At 40.4% G+C, this 17,625-nt stretch overlaps 1 protein-coding gene across 1 annotated transcript in view; it reads right to left on the reverse strand.

Moving 5' to 3' along the window:
• Positions 1-7,668: 7,668 nt before the first annotated feature.
• The window catches only part of ASB9 (ankyrin repeat and SOCS box containing 9), a gene marked incomplete at its 3' end in the record, with an annotated part of 41,638 nt that continues 31,681 nt past the window's right edge, over positions 7,669-17,625 (reverse strand). Inside the window, exons 5-8 of the mRNA XM_080910799.1 lie at positions 15,634-15,784; positions 14,104-14,238; positions 12,214-12,405; positions 7,669-7,793 (exon numbers count right to left, since the gene is read on the reverse strand). Of these exons, the coding sequence (XP_080766925.1) occupies positions 7,669-7,793; positions 12,214-12,405; positions 14,104-14,238; positions 15,634-15,784 (603 nt within the window). The remainder of the gene's footprint in view (positions 7,794-12,213; positions 12,406-14,103; positions 14,239-15,633; positions 15,785-17,625) is intronic.

The raw sequence follows: 17,625 nt of genomic DNA on the forward strand, positions 1-17,625 counted from the left end.
ACTGCACATCTCCTACATATATGTAGGTCCAGCCTCTGTATTTTCTTTGGTTGGTAGTTCAGTCTCTGAGAGCCCCAAAGGTATCTAAAACAATTGAACATTGTTGATCTTCATGTGGAGTTCCTATCTCCTTTGGGACTGAAATCCTTCCCTTTTTTTCTTCCATAAGAATCCCCAAGCTCCATCCACTGTTTGGCTGGGGGTATTTGCATTTGTCGGACTTAGCTCAGACTAGGTGGAACCTCTCCTAGGACAACCATGCTAGTCTCCTGTCTGCAAGCATAACAGATTATCTGTAATAGTGTCAGGAATTGGTGCTTGCCCATGGGATAAGTTTCAAGTTGGGCCCATTATTGGTTGTCCATTCCCTCAGTCTCTGCTCCATTCCCTGTCCCTGCATATCTTTGTAGACAGGATAAATTTGAAGTTGAACATTTTGTGGGTGGGTTGGTATTCCTATCGCTCCACTGAAGTTTCTGCCTGGCTATGGTGGCCTCTGTGAAGTGCATTCTTATTTAAGTAAAATGCACAAAATGTAAACCAAATGAATAAAGGTAATATTACCCCCAGTCTTCATGGGCAGAGCTTGGCTTCATAGTACAAATTCTTAGGCTCCAATTATGATACAATAAAGCTATCTTTTTTAACCTATTAAGTTTATACACCTAGAATATCACATTAAAATTTCTATACAGGCCTAGGAAACAGTATGATTCCACTGTACTCAACAAAAGAAAAGAAAGAATAAGATGTGCTTTTCAAAAGGGCTTAGAAAGCCAGAAAATCTTGTATCACCAGGAGTGAGCAAAGAGGCCTTGGATGGGGAAGAAAGTGAGTGGAAATCAATTTTACTTGCTTTGGTCTCACAATGGATTTTGCAAAGTAAAGGGTAAAAAAATCAATCTTGTCAAATCAGTGAGTATTTATATATTTGAAGAAGTCTAAAGGTCTTGGATTATGTATTAGGCTGAAGAACATTCTTGTCCCCTCTCACATCATGAAGGGTTACAACATTAAGGTTGAACTCTTTTCTTTGCTGAGAATACTGTGACAAGGTGTTTTGCCGTGTTCATCACCAAAATTCATCCAAGGCAGAAGCCAAGCCTGGTATTAACTTTCCTCAGTCTCATTTTAAACCCCATGAAGGCAGTATACCTAACAGAGGCCGCCTCCTCCTGCATCTGATGGTGTGCATTGGAAATCTGGCTGCTAAGCTAGACAACAAGAGTGCTCTTTGTGGTAATAGCCACACCTTAGTGAGGGGCAAACGATTACTCTGTGGCCTCGTGGAACAAGACAGGAAATCAGAGTATGGAAGGAGTGTGCCTTGAGCAAATGGATGTAGTATCACTCTCTGAACTTCCCTTTCATAGATATGGAAGAAAGATCACGGATAAGTTCTAAAAGAAACTTAGGAGAGGCAAGGAACTGTGCCCTCTGTCCTGGAAAAGTTGGCTGGGAGGTAGACCAGAATGTGGACTTGCAGGAAGGTTAATTGCAGCAAATCCAATTGCCTATTGTAAGAAAGTTGTCCAATATCACTTCTGTGTTCCATAAACTCTAGTGAGTCTTTTAAAACATGTATTGGGTGCAAATCAGTGGCTCTGTTCTTCTGAAGTCCTCAAGTTGAGTTGACTTTTCTGTACCTCAGCTTCTCTAGTTATAAAATTAATATAACAACATTTTATATCATAACCTATTATAACTATTATATGCGACAATATTTATGAAATGTCTTTGCTCCAGGTCTAACATGGGATCATATATTAACTACAAGATACATCGTTGATAAAATAACATAAATAACCATCATTATGTTACTGTATATCAGACTTTAAGCAAATCAACACAAACTTGATTGATATTAGGTATCAGCAGGTATGGCCAGCCAGAGGCATTCCAAAATGCCTCTGAAACATTTGACCTTAAAGTCAGAATATTGCCCAGATAGGCTTGATCTAACCATGCAATCTATTTATAAGCAAACAGTATCTTCCACCTGTTCACAGACCAGAATGTCTGGGAAATGTGTTCCATCTGTTCCTGGCCTCCTTACTCTGTATAGGTTTACCTCTGTGCTTGGACCTTCAAACACATGGCAAGGAATTCAGCAGTCTTTAGAGGCTGAAAGCAGCCCTTGACTGACAGCCAGCAGGAAAACAGGTCACGATCCTATAGCTACAAGGAACTGGTGTCTGAAAGCGTAAGCTCACAAAAAGGAAAAAAAATGGCCCATAAACCACAAATTTAAAACTTGCAGGCGAGGACATGTGTCAAGAGTGATTCTGATTGCCAAAGTAATCAGATTAAGAAATGCCTGAGATACTTAACATGTTACACATTTTGGGGTGTGTCCATGAAGGCAATTCCGGAGAAGAATTAATGAGGGGGAAAGAGAAGAGACATGAGACATGCCATAAATTTGGAGGCGGGGGGAGAGGGGTGGAGCATAGCCAGGCTGAATAAAAAAGGAAATAGGAGAAATGCCAAGGTTAGCACTCCTCTCTCTCTGCTCCCTGGTCCACTGAGATGTGGGCAGGCAGACAAAACCTGGCACCTCAGCTAAAAGATGTTCTCTGCCTTCCACAATGGATGCAATCTCCTCAAATCATAACCCAAACTCAAACTCCCTTAAGTTACTTCTTCTCAGTTATTGAGTCAGAGATGAAAGAGGGAACTAATACACTATGACTCCAGTCCTGTAGAAACCCTAAACAAAGAATCTGGCTCTCTGCACCTGAAATTCAGACCTATAGAAACGATGACACAGCAGTTTGTGTTGCAATAACTTAGTAAATGTGTAACAATTTGTTGGGTAGCAGCCTAAAAGTATTACAGATGGAAGGAAAACAGCAAACTCAGGAGCAGCAAATAAGTAGTCACTGTTATCCAACATGTAGGTGACATTTCTATCACCCTATCCCATGGCAGGGGAAAATTTTGTCACTGACAAGGTCAGTCCACAGGATTCTTGGCTCCAAAACTAAGGTTAATTTGTGATACCAAGCTTGACCTTCTAAGACAGTGTTGTACTCTATCTACTGGGCTCACTAAAAGGTCCAGACTGACTTGCACCACGTGTTACCAAGTTTGGGATCTCTCAGGCTGAATCATGTGATCCCAGGAAGCACTGTGTAATGTCCAGACCTTACTATTCCTTCTCAGTATCACAGTGAGACCTATGACTTACAGACCTGCTTCTCAATCTGTGTTCCAAGGACCAGTAGGAAACTGGGAAGGGTGTTTAGGATCCATAGAGCAGAGCTCTGTAACTGATTAATGAAAAGACATGGCCAAGCATGTGACAGGTAAGAGATTTGACTTCTGAGTTTTATACTGGTTTGACCAGTGCTAACTGAGACGTTTTAGAATTCCTTTAGCCTTTATTTCTCCCACATCCCTGTCTGTTGATGTGGAAAAATAAAGGTTTTAAGGGTAATATACGTCACTAATATGTCTTGTCTATCTTTTAGTGAGACCTGAGAAATAGGAGATATTTATTTACATATGATCCTGACATAATCTTATTTTGAAACCCAAAGGCTGGGCTTTAATCATATTGGAAAGCCCCACTCCCATGCCCAGAATAGACAGCTGAGCACACTTTGGTTCCTTCTTTCAGAACTGTGTCTGTTTATTGACTGACCACTCCAGACTGGTACACAGAGTACCAGACACATCAGCCAGAGGTAGAATTAAAAAGCCACCCTTTTCTTGCCCTTTTCTCTTGCTTTCTTCATTCGTCATAACATGAATTATGCTGGCCATGTACACCTACCGAACCAAAACAAGAAAAATATTGTAAAGCAATAACACATTAGTCTACAGAATATGTGAGGTTGTGATCTGAAAACAGATAAAATGCTTACTCATTTTAAAAAAGGGAATCATGAAGCCAAACTTACATCCATCATTCTTGTAAGTGGGTATCTGAAGGTTTTAGTGCTATAAAAAAAACCACACATAACCAAAAGCAACTTGAGGAGGAATAGGTTTATTTTGCCTACTGATTCCATATCACAATTCAACATCAAAGGCAGTCAGGGCAGAACCCTGGAGATTCCTAATGAATAGGCCATGGAGGAGTGCTACTTACTGGCTTATTCATCATAGTTTGCTGTTTTCTTTTCTTTTTTTTTTTTTTTTTGTCAATTTTTAACTGATTTTATTGGATGTATTTTGTTTACATTTCAAGTGTTATTCCTTTCTCTGGATTCTTCTCCATATCCCCTATCCCATCACCCCTACCCCATCTTCTATGAGTATGTTCACCTCCCCACCCATCCCTTCCCACCTCCCCATCCTGACATTCCCCCACACTGGAGCATCAAGTTTTGGCAGGACCAAGAGTTTCTCCTCCCATTGATGCCCAACAAAGCCAGTCTCTGCTACATGTGCAGCTGGAGCCATGGGTCCATCCATGTGTACTCTTTAGGTAGTGGTTTATTTCCTGGGAGCTCTGGTTGGTTGGTATTGTTGTTCTTATGGGGTTTCAAACCCTTTCAACTCCTTCAATTCTTTCTCTAACTCCTCCATTAAGGGCCCCTTTCTCGGTTCTATGGTTGGCTGCGAGCACACACCTCTGTATTTGTTATGATCTGGCAGAGCCTCTCAGGAGACAGTTATATAAGGCTCCTGTCAGAGTGCACTTCTTGGCATCAGCAATATTGTCTGGGTTTAGATCCCCAAGTGGGTCAATCTCTGGATGTCCTTTCCTTCAGTTTCTGCTCCAAGTTTTGTCTCCATATTTCCTTCTGAGAAATTTCTTCCCTTTTCTAAGAAGGACTGAAGCAACTTCACTTTGGTTGTCCTTCTTGAGCTTCATGTGGTCTGTGAATTATATCTTGGGTATTCTGAGCATTTGGACTAATATCCACTTGTCAGTGAGTGTATACCATGGGTTTATTTTTGTGATTGGATTACCTCACTCAGGATATTTTCTAGATATTTTCATGAACTCATTAAGTTTGCTGTTTTCTTATAGAACTCAAGATCACCAGCCAAGACCTCACCATGGAAGGTGAGGTAGGCACTCCCATGTCAACCTTTGATCAGGAAAATGCCCTATAAGCTTAAGGCATTTTTCTCAATTGAGGTTCCTTCCTCTCAAGTGACTTTTATGTCAAGTTGCCATAAAACTAGTCAGGACAGTGAGGCAGGGGGTGTTTAAGTATCATTTATATAGCTTTGATGATATAATTGGTCGCATTGCATTCGGTTAACAAAACACTCAAAGATGTACAACACTAGTAAACAATCATATCAACACTCAAAAAAGTGGATTGTTTAAAGTTTTCTTTCTATCACTAAGTGAAATGCTTTAACATTGCCCTAAACTGCAACAAGGAACCTGGTGTTGGCATTTTTGTGAAGATGACCATTTGTTGTATGGATTTATGACTTGATTAATTGCAATGTTCTAGTAATTCTGTTACAGTTTTGGATTACCATAGAAAGGGTTTGTCTGCGACAGTTTATGTGAAACACTAGACTATTGTTTAATTGTGTGTGTGTGTGTGTGCGTGCGCGTGTGTGCGTGTGAGCACTGTTCATGTTTATATGTTTATGTGTGTAGGCATGCACGTGTTCCCTTATGTGTGGTGACAAAATTGTGTCTTCCTCAATTGCTCCTCCCCCCTTTTTCCTTTGAGATGGGGTCTTTCCTGAATCTGCCTGCAACTTGCCAGTTTGGCTGGACTGTCTTTGCCCCTCTTCGAAATGAAATAGTTTGAAAAGTGTTTTGCTGCCATGCCCAACATTTACATGGATTCAGGGACTCGTCCTGACCATTTGGTTGGCCTGTCTACACTTTCTGGGCCAATTTTCTTCCCCTAAACTGATGTTTTTTTGGAAGAAAACACTTGCAGAATTCTCACAACTCCTGTCCCTTGACAAAAGACTGGCTAAACTGTAAAAGCTAGGTAGCCATATCTGTTGTTAGAATATGCCTATCTCCTTAGCTTCTTCTCCTTAGTGTCTAGAAGAGTGCCTGACACAGACAGACACTAAATAATCCATGAATAAACAAACCTGGTGACCGAATGAAGTGGAATAAACTAGAAAAATGTAGGAATGCTTCTGTTTATTTGCTATCTATAAATTCTGAGCATCGAAAAGACAGTCCAGTTAAGAAACAGACTGGGGGGTTCTTTATTCAAACCAGAAATATATGGGTAATAGCACCAGAAAAAGAAGCCGTTGCCTGTAGAATCCATTATCACAAAGTTTTCATTCCCAAACGGAAATTTCCAGAGGCTCTGTTGTAAACCATTTTGTGACTGGACATGTATGAGTAACAAGACTTTTGCTTGAGTAAGTATGTGCTAATAGCGCCATCTTCTGGAAGAACGTGTTGTGAATTTTAGAACAGTATTCTAGATTTTTTCCCCATGTAGCAAGTTAAACTAAGCACCAGAAAATTATAACAGATATATTGTTCAAGATCACATAGGCCGTATGTAATCTCATACTTAATGATTTCCCTTAAATAATTGCAATATTTTCTCTCTTTTTAAGTGGAATATATATAATGGAACCTCAAATTCATCTCTCAGAGCAAGAACTACAACCATTCATACTAAACTGCATCCTAGGTTTTGCATACATCTGAAACAGACAAGCAGTTAAAATCTGTTAACTGACTATCTCAGGAACCCAGATCAATAGAAATTTCTGCAACTATATCCGGCTTATACACCACAAGGGTCACGTCACTGGAGTGGTGATAAACACCTGCTACGTGGCTGGAGACAATGAGCCAAAGTTTTCATTTTCTCTGCCTTGTATTGATTGTGTTTTGTTTTAATACACTACATATGAGTACTTTGGGATTTGTCAACCTAGGCATCATTTGATGTTGACTGGATAATGCTTTGTTGTGGGTGAGAGGCTGTCCTTAGTGAAAATAGCTAAAAATGTTTGCAGCCATTTTCAATATTTGAGTATGGGGGAAAGGGAAAGTGAGGAAAAATCACCCAGCTCTGTAGACCAGCTACTATACTGCCCAGCATGGTTCTAGAACATACTTACTATGCATATGAGATTTAAGGTGGAAAATAAACATGCTTCTATATCTAATTCAACCAGTCGAGCCCTAAAGGAGAAAAGGTTAAGAGCACTGACACGAACAAAGAAACATTGTCCTTCTTTGTCTCCCTTTCCGTGTCATGGAGATGGAGCCAGGACCATGATAACAGAAAATTTTGCCTTAGCTGAAACCGTTCAGGTTAACAGCAGACAATTTACGTTTTCATCTGGCTCCTCTGTCCTTGATCTTGGTAATTGGATATATTGATCAGTCTGGGCTTCAGTGTATCACCTGGCAAAGGTAGTAAATACTACCCACCTGGGCAGTTGGCTGTGAAGGCTCAATTAGATGATGCATAAAGTGTTTCGTGCTTGGTGACTGGCATGTAGGACATGTTCAAAACCAATAGCTATTTATAGACCATCTCATTTAAGCAGAGGACGGGCAGTCTGCACACTCTCTAACCAATACTACAAAGTACCCAGTGTGCTCTTATTAAAACTAAGGGTCTTACTGGAAAAAGAAAAAGAAAAAGAAAGAAAACACTAGTCTAGCTTTATATACCTTAGTTTATTTGAAACTCCAATGGCAGGAGTTTCAGCACCATTGTTCGGTTGCTTGTGGATCCAATCCCTCCACAATTAAAGGTGTAAAAGGAAGCGCTTCAAGTCTTCCGGGAGGAGGAGTCCAGTAATCTTATGATGCTGCCGAATGCCAAAGCATTTCCGGATTCTCAGACGGCATAGCTGCATCAAAGATAGGGGCCCTGGAGAAAGAACATGAGATAAATCAGGTTTGTTTTGCTAATCTAGGACTGCCTTTTACATCATGCAATATATAACATTCTTATACAAAAATACTATACACTTTAAGACCACATTTTCTTGAATTTTTTTTACATTTTTTCTTACTTTTTTGAGATTATAATACAATGACATCATTTTCCCCTTCCCTCCCTCCAAACATCCCTGTATATCTCTTCCTTCAAATAAATTCATGGTCTCCTTTTTCATTTTTATTTGCATATATTAAGGAGGCATTTTTAGGACATGTTCTCTAATTCTTGAATTTAACTGAAGACCATTTGATGTTTTCAGATGATTTTTATTTTTATCTATATGTATGTGTATACATGATAGCATGAGCACATGCTTGAGGGTACCCATGGAGGATAGAAGAGAGCATAGCATCACCTATATTACAGATGGCTGTAAGTTGCCAGATGTGGGTGCTGAGAACAGAATTCCAGTCCTCTGCCATTGCTGGAAGCACTCTTAATTGTCCAGCCATCTGCATCCTCATTAGATTTTAATTTAAGGCAGAGTGAAAGCTATCTAAAATTTAGCCAACTCACTAACAGAGATTTAAAGAAACTAATTTGGGAATTAAACAGCTATACAACAGTTCCCATCATAAAGAGTAAAATTCATATTTCATGGTTTGGCCTTTTACCTTAAAAACTAAATCATATTTCTAGATGCAAGTATGTTTGTAATATTAGCAATTATAAAGATGTTCAAATATGCTTAGCTTGAAGTAAATCATAAGTTCATGTAATTAAATCGTGTTTACTTTTCTATTCTGTACTCTAAGCTTTCCCAAAACTTTCGCTCATGGATTAAAAAAGAATGATCTAACATAAACATGCACAGGGAGAAACCAAGAGTTTACATTTTAAGGTGATAGTTCTTAGCAGGCTGGGTAAGAAAAAAGAAAAGGAAGGCATTTTTCTCCCTAGGGGATATTAGTCAATATCTTTAGGCACTTTTTGATTAGCATTACTTGAGAAAATGTTAGCATTACTTGATAGCATCTGTGCACAGCACAGCCCTAACTAACTCCAAATGCCAATGGTACCAAAGTTAGAATCCCTATGATACTTTAAAAGGTAAGGTATAATTGCAATCTGCAACCTCACTCCTTGTACCAAATGAAAATGGAATTTTTTTTGGTTATTTTTTATAAAGAAAACTATATAGTCATAATAAATTCCATAAAACAGTACCTCTCAAACAATGGTGAAATTTGGATTTGCCTGGAGTTGGGAAAGTTTAAACAATATGATTCTGTGTCCTACTCCAGAGACATTGCTTCAGTTATTATTTGTTTGTGCCTGTGCATCTGAATTTTGTTAAAGCATGGGACCCATGTCATTTTCTTGTGAAGTCAGTCTTGAGACTACAATTGAAGTGATACTGTGGCTTCTACTGTCCTGTAGCCTTACCACAAGCTATAAGTAAACTTATGGATCTCTAGGGTGATGGGGAACAAAAAGCAAAGACAAATATTGTCAAAAGAACGTGTGTACACTCTAGATGAAGCCTTAACAACACTTTCCAAAAGGGATTGATTGCAAGTGAAGGCACCACCAGATTATGTTCAAAGCACAGGCCAGCAAACAGCGCACACTTTGAGAGAAATGGAAGCTGACTTAACCTCATTCACTAAAGAGTAATGGAGGATGTGACTAATTAAGGGCAACTGTGGGAGGTCCTCATAAAGGTCAATGAAGAAGAGGACTTCAGAGTAAGCTTATTGGGAGTTATTTCATGTTTTTTATCTATGCCATGAGAAAACATATTTTAAATGCCAAGCAAAAAAAAAGGTGGGGAATAATATTCTTAAAATCCTTCCCTTTAGCTTCCAGAAAAAGGGAGAGATCTCTATCTTTCCTAGCTTCCATGTCAAGTCCAACTAAGAACACAGTGAAGTTTCAGCTAATACTCTTAAGTCCCCATACCCTTGAAGAAAGACAGCAATTTAATTAAGTTGCCTCCCTGAGCACAAAGCACCAGGTAAGATGAATCATCAAGGAAACCCAGGGACAACATCTGATGTGTTCTATCTGCAAGTCTAACTTGTTGTGCTTGCCTGGGGCCAATTTGTGGGCAAATGGACTGCTAAGGAATGCCTCACCCGAATCCTGAAAGTGTCCCTTAAAGGCAAAACAGAGGTGATTTCCTTCAGTGGCAAATTAAACTTTGTTTGGACTTCCTTAGGATGAACCCTAGAGCATTTCATTATAAGGAAGCATGTGCTCTCCTATTAAGAGACTCCTAAACCTACAAAATCATGGGCCTTACTATTGCCATGTCAATTGTGAAATAAAGAAATTAAGAAAAATCTGGGTCTTTAACAGCTGCTTGGGGAATAAAATTGAAAGAAAAAAAAATAGGCATGGTGGTGAACATCTTTAATCCTAACAATCAGGCAAAGGCAGGGGGATTTCTGTGATCTCAAGGCTAGCCTGATCTACATAGCAAATTCCAGGACAGCCAAGAATAGACACAGAGGCCCCCTCTCTCAAAAAGAAAGGAAGAAAAAAGAAAGAAAGGAAAGAAGGAAGGAAGGAAGAAAAGAAGGAAGACAGAAAGAAGAAAATATCAGTGAAGACAATCTGAAACTCTTATGTTTCTATGTGAAAAGGAAGGAAATATATTTACCCCACTACATGACTTTAGTGGACCCTGAGGGACAGTTCCCTCTGTATATCACATTCCCAATAAAAATATTAAAACTGGTACTTTAGGGGTTTGCAACCCCATAAAAACAACAATACCAACCAACCAGAGCTCCCAGGAATTAAACCACTATCCAAAGAGTACAGAGGGACAGACCCATGGCTCCAGCTGCACATGTAGCACAGGATGGCCTTGTTGGGCATCAATGGGAGGAGAGGCCCTTGGTCCTGCCAAGGCTCGATGCTACAGTGTAGGATAATGTTAGGGTAGGGAAGTGGGGGGGTGGAGAGGTGGGTGAACACCCTCAGAGAAGCAGGGGTAGGGGTGATGGGATAGGCGATATTGAGGGGAATCCAGAGAAGGAAATAACATTTGATATGTAAACAAAATATATCAAATAAAATCAGTAAAAAATACTGGTATTTTACAACTATGTTATTATATACATAAATACAATGTGATTAGGCTTTATTCAGCCTTTTCCTGTTTTAATAGGAATTAAAATATTTCTGTGGGACCTGAGGAACTGTAAGAGAAAGTGACCCCATGTATACCCATAGAAATATTTCAAACTCATTATTGAAATCACCAAGATAAGGCAGAAATTCCCAGTGATTATCCCATAGTTTAAAGGGGACTCCAGTTGATTCCTTCTGCCTACATCAGTCTTTCTTAGCCTGCCTTGCAATGCTATAGAGTGCAGGCAACTGCAAGATGGGCAGTAGGACTAGGAAAAAGCCCTTGGACCACTTTATCATTCTACCCAGATCCAGCCCTACTTCTCAGCCTGTGGGCAAAACATACCCAACTTATTTGACATTAGAGTCCTTCAGATAGGAAGAAAAACTTCAGAGTCCCACAGTCCAAAAACACTCTGGTAAGAAAATTGTCTCCAAGAACAACTAATCATGCACTCAGGTTTCATGAAGAAGTCTTACCTCCATGAAACGCCCCCTTTTCCTGTGCAGACCACTGTATAGCTATTTGCGTAAGCAGTATGACTTCTTATTTATGGAGGAGTGTGGTAAACTTGCAAGAGTAAATGTATCTTGATTTGTGTGAATCATTAAAAAAATGCCCTAAACTATCAGGTAGCTATGTCTTAACCCCAGAAATCAATTATTCAGTGATTTGGCTGGTATACGGGGCATGTCAGATGTCTTGAGAAACCAGACAATACCTAGAAGGTATCTGCTGAATCACTCTAAAGCAACAGTTCTTAGCCTGTGGGTTGCAACCCCTTGGGGGAGTGTCAAATGACTCTTTCATGGGAATTGGCTAAGACCATCAGAAAACATAATTTACATTATAATTCATATATGCGGTAAAGTTACAGTTATAAAATAGCAACAAAAATCATTTTATGGTTGGGGTCACCACTCCAGGAGAACTGTATTAAAGGGTCACACCATTGGGAAGATTGAGAACCACTGCTCTAAAGCATGTTTCAGTTAACTTTAATATCAAATAGTTTTGCACAATAGCTGACCTCTTTAAAAACTGGCCAAAAAGCTGACTCCAACATATCAAACAACAAAAGGGTAAATTTTACTTCATTAGGCACATGAATTAATGTGTCTTGTTGAATTATCTCAGGTTCCCCATGCATAGTAAAGGCATGATCTTTATTGAATTGGAAGTCAGAACATAGTAAGGACCTGCCTCACACTAGGGATCAAAGGAGTTTCTATGTATAGGGTTTAGATTTGGGCAATAGAGAGGCACCTTCTCTCTGTAAGAAGATCTGGATCAGAGGACTCTCCGCAGGTACCAGATCCACAGGACGTTTGCCATCAGCGTTCTTGGTTTGAGCATTTGCTCCGAAGTCCATGAGCAGATGCACCAGCTCTCCATTGGACAGCCTGGCCACTACATGAAGAGGAGTATCCGAGCCTTGGCCTTGGTTCACAGATGCTCCTAAATAGTCGCAAGAACAAAGGAGGTCAAAGAGCAGTATCTAGCTATCCGCTTTTCTCAAAACGTAGACACTCAAAAGACTTAATATGGGCAATTCATGATGGACATAATTCTGTGATATTGGGAACTGATTTCATTTTATGTCATTTAATATAATAAGAAAATTTGGCACTGGATGTACAGTTCTGTTGATAAAGTGCTTGCCAGGCAACAAGGAGAATTAATGTTTCATCACCAGCACCCAGAGAAAAACGTAGTATGGTAACATGCTTGGAATGTGCTGGAGAGTGGAGACGGACAGACTCTTGAAGCCAGCCTAGCCTAATCAATGAGATCCTGGTCCCAGAGAGAGACCATTTTCCCAAAATCAACCTGGGTGGCTCATGAGGAACATCCATAAGCATGTGCACGCATGCACACACACACACACACACACACACACACACACACACATGTATGTCCCTCTCCACACAAGCATGCAGATTTTCAAACAAATACAATAAAAGGACATTTTATGTGATGATGTGACTGAAAGGACAGTGTGGGCTACATAGTATATGGCATTGACAATTCGCCACCAGAGTATTAGACATGGTGCAATTAAGAGAAAGTCTGGGTAGGGTAGAAGCTGAAAACTCATTATTAATGCAGTGTAAGCATTAATACAGAACATGAATGAGGCTAGATGGGGAAACCCCTCATATATCAAGAAGCTGGATTCAGATGCTGAGCAGCCAGTGCTGCAATTAAAGCAATGGGATGTGAGACTGTGAGCTGGGTCATTAAACGACAATTCAGGGAGGCATTTCCTCCCCTAAGTTGGAATAATAGCTTCCGTTACCACAGGAAGGCTGACAAGTTCTCTTTAGGAGTAAGGTGGATTTCTGGGACCGTCCCTACTCCCTTCTCGCTCCATCATCCAAATAAATCCCCACCCCTACTCAGAGCCTGGTTCTCACTGAGGTATATGTAGGCTCCCTCCATGAAAAAAAAAAGGATGCCCAGTCAACAAATGTAAATTGAATTGTTTTTAAATAGTAGTTTCACTGTGAGAGATACCAAACATGGCCCTGACCTGGACAAGAGATTAAACTCTCCCTAATATAACAGGAAGGAGGGAGAGTGGCAGAGAGAACTGGCGAATCAGAACAGCTCTCAACATGGGAAAACAAATAGGATGTGAACATAGTGAGAGGAGGGAGTCCTGGGGCTGTAAAGGAGGATCACAATGGAGAAAAGGAGTTGCTCTAGTGTTCCCAGTGTTGAGGAGACTGGACAGCCACAGGGAAGTGAAAATAAATGACAGTAAATACATCCCCTTCAAGAAAAAGAAACTGTTTGTGGCTAACTAATTGCCTAATTGGGAAGAACTGTGGAAGGTGATTCCAAATGGGAAGAGTCAGCTTTGCAGAACTCAATCATATAACTGTTCAACTAGAGAAAGGCAGAGGACAGGGAGGAATAGCTAGTAATAATTGAGGAACACCCTGGAAATAGGTATGGGTGCTATCAACTTCTTCCCTCCCCACTGTCATGCTAGTTAGAAGTGAGACTACTAAAGTGTAAAGTGTAGAACAACAGAACATGGGGTCTTGCTCAATCCCCCTGCCCACACTCTCTCCTCTAGTATGACAGGAGGATCTTTAGGGGTCATTTAATTTACTCATCATTTTCAGGCCTCATTTATTTTTGCCTTACCTGACTCCAGGAGCTTCTTGGCACAAGCTACCTGCTGGTTTTTACAAGCCACATACAGAGGTGTTCCAAGGTGGCTGATGTTATAGTCAATATTGGCCCCATGAGCTGCAAGGGACTCAATGCACTTCACATGCCCTACAGCAAAATAAAAAAAAAAAAGTAAAAGAAAAAGAAGTAAGACCAGAAGCATTGCAGCATAAATTTGCCAAGCAACAGTCCCTACTTTGTGTGAATGTTTAAATGCACCCCTAACAATCAAAAGCCATATTATTTTACTTAGAATGGAGAATTTTAAACACTGGCAGCACAAAGTGTCTGTCCCAAGCCATTAGGTCAGCTCCCCACTGGATATCTGAGTCCATCCATCTCCTCGCATGAAGAGAAGAATCGGGCTTTTTGCCTTGGTTCCCCAAAACAAAAGGAGGACCAGCCAAAGAGTAGACTCCAACCATCAACAAAACATCATCTGTGGCTGCAGGTGGAACTTTATCACTCACCACAGACAGCAACCCACAGCCATTTACTTTTATGGATCGTGTGTTTGTAACTGGTCTGATCAGGGAAGAGCCATGAAGACATGAAACGTATAACAGGACAAGGAAGGAAGCTTAGAGCCTGCCAAGGCTAGGAGCAATAAGCCACGGTGACCACAGGCAAGTTTTAGAACCTGCCAAATCCCATGGAGTGGAGTCGAGGCCCAGTCTGGCAAACTGAGTTTGGTCAAAGCTTAGAACTGTGAGCTAAAAGAAACCCTTTCTCCTTTAAGTTGATTTCATCCAAGTTCAGAGCTGAGTGGATAAAGAAAATATAGTACATGTATAACATTGACTTTTATTCTGCCATATAAAGAATGAGATTATACTGTTTGCATGAAAATGAATGGAATTAGAGAGCACCATACTAAGCAAAATAAAACAAACACAGAGACAAACACAAACTACACATTCACTCATAAGTCTTACCAGAAATATATGTGCTCGCATGCACTCGCTGTCTATCTCCGTCTCTCTTTGTCTGCCTTCCTTCCCTCCCTCTCTCTCTGTCCCTCCTCTCTCCCTCCCTCCCTCCCTCCCTCTGTCCCCCCCTCTCTCCTCCCCTGTAAAAATACAAGAGAAGCTACCTGAGAAAGAAGATGGCTATGGAAAGAAGGGCAGAAGAGGGCAATAGAGCTGAATAAGAAGCCTTGAAAGAAGGTGTTAGTATGAAACCTGTTGCTTTCATTCAATTAAATTTGGGCTTTGTTTTCTATTAGATCAAATATTCCACAAAGATTCCTAATTTACTAGGTACTTACCATCCCCTATTCTATAAATACAGCTCTGAAAGGGTAATTCTCAAACTTAAATGTGCATCAGAGGCTGGAGCAGGTCCCAAGAGTCTGCATTCGAAAGCCCCGCCATTTGGATGCTCCTACTACCAAAGCACCTTTTGAAACTACTGTTCTAAAATCTCCCTCGGTTTTCCTGTTTCTGTTGTTAGAGCTTCCTTGAAGAACTGAGTGAAACCCCTAAATATTACCAATGGATTTACCTCTTTTAGCAGCCTCGTGGATGGGAGAGGCCAGGTCACTCTCAGGGTGGGGAGCGGCTCCATGCTGCAGCAGCAGATTCACGCAGTCCGGGCTGCCGCTGATGCAAGCGTTAAACAGGGGAGTTCGCCAATCTATAGTCATGCCGTTGACCTGGGAAGAAAACCCAACTCCAGGATGAAGAGAGGGACTGATGTGAATAGAACTCAAGCTTAATCCTTCCACTACCAAGGTGTTTTTAAAAACTTCCCTGAGCCTTAAATTCCATCTTTTTCTATAAAACGAGAGCCACCCAACTCTGAATGGTTGTCATGGAGAATAAAAGAACAATGTATAAAATAGAAGGCAGTAATAATAGTGTTACTGAATGGCCTTTCTTCCCTGCCCTCCTTGGGGTTATGACTCTAGTACTGATGATTTCTATAGTATAGGTTCTAAATTAATGTCTCCATTTTAAACACCCATCCTAAGACCGTAGCCAGAGTAATCTGAAACTGATTTTTAAAAAAGAATATATTTCTTTCACTTAAAAGGAAGATATCCATGTAGATATGCTCAAGAGATTCAAAAGATTTTATTTGGTTTATTCATTAATGAGAGAGTTGGTGAGACTATTTGGGTTAGATCAAAGAAATTTTTATGTGATTAGTCAATATAAAACTTAAATACGTTTCCAAATATATACAGAATTGGTTAACAAGACTGTAAAACTATCAATTTCAGAGCTAGTTTTTATTAGAATAGATAAAAACCTCATAGACATTTGCAAGCAAGCATTCGTGTCATGATGTGTGGGCTACTAACAATAGATAGCAAGGCAAACTCCATATGGACACTTCTATCTTGTCATATAGTCACGTGCATCTGTTAAATGAAGGCACTGTAGAGATAAAACTGAATTCACCGCCACCCTGTTTCCAAGGAAGGCCAAGACCTAGATGAGGTAAAGAAGATGCAGAGGGCAAATTTCAAGGAGATCTTTACTCTCAAGGTCCCATAGAGTCACGGGACCATAAAGTGACTGTTCCTTTACGGTTTCCACCCCAATTGCTTCTTATGAATGTGGTTTTGTCATAAATGACTGGAAACTTTCTCACCCGCTCTATTCTTCTGCTCTAAGAAATGGGTTGATAAAATGTTCCCAATTTCACTTTCATACTTTAGTGTTAATTGTGTCATAGAAGCCCTTATGATCCTTTAATTCACCATTTGGCTGACTGGTTCTAAGGTCCTTCTGTCTCAGATTAGACATCATTTCCTATAGGGAGCTCCTTTTGAACTCCCCCACTGGAAATGAATGAAGACTTGTATGTGCTCCCAATCATCCCTACTAATCTCATGATTCTTTGTTAGTTTCCAAACTGGCACAAGCTCTTTCCATCCCATAGTGTACATTCCTTCATATGGCTCTGCAGCCCCTCCCATCAGAAGAGGGAGGCTATTTTTCCAATACTTGAATGCAAGCTTGCTTACATGACTTACTTTAGCCAATGTGACAGTAGCAAAAGGGATGCAAGAAAAAGGCCTGCCCTCTTTTGCTTCCCGTGCAATCCCTGCTCTCCCATGAACAATTCCAGGCATCTTACTAAAGGATGAGAGACTACACTGAGATACTCTTACTCTAACGTCCCAGCCATCCCTAGCTGAAATTCTTACCTTTTCTGCAGGATTTCATTCCCTGCCACCCAGAGACATGAAAGAAGAGATATTATAAGTGCATAGCAATACTCATTGATGCTGTCTGATAAAATGAATGGTTCAGCTTTTAGGGTGGTTTAGATTAGACCCCATAGACCAGATGTAGTGATGCATGACTTCAATACCAGCACTCAGGAGACAGAGGCAGGAGGATCTCTGAGTTTGAGGCCAACTCAGAACAGCCAGGGCTATAGAAAGAACCTCTGCCTCAGAAGATGTGGGGAAAGGAAAGGGAAGAAACAGAAGCAAAAGAGACAGAGGCAGAATAAGGAGAGGAGGAGGACGCAGAAGAAGCA

This window comes from Micromys minutus, assembly GCF_963924665.1.
Source record: "Micromys minutus genome assembly, chromosome: X".
Lineage (NCBI taxonomy): Eukaryota > Metazoa > Chordata > Mammalia > Rodentia > Muridae > Micromys > Micromys minutus.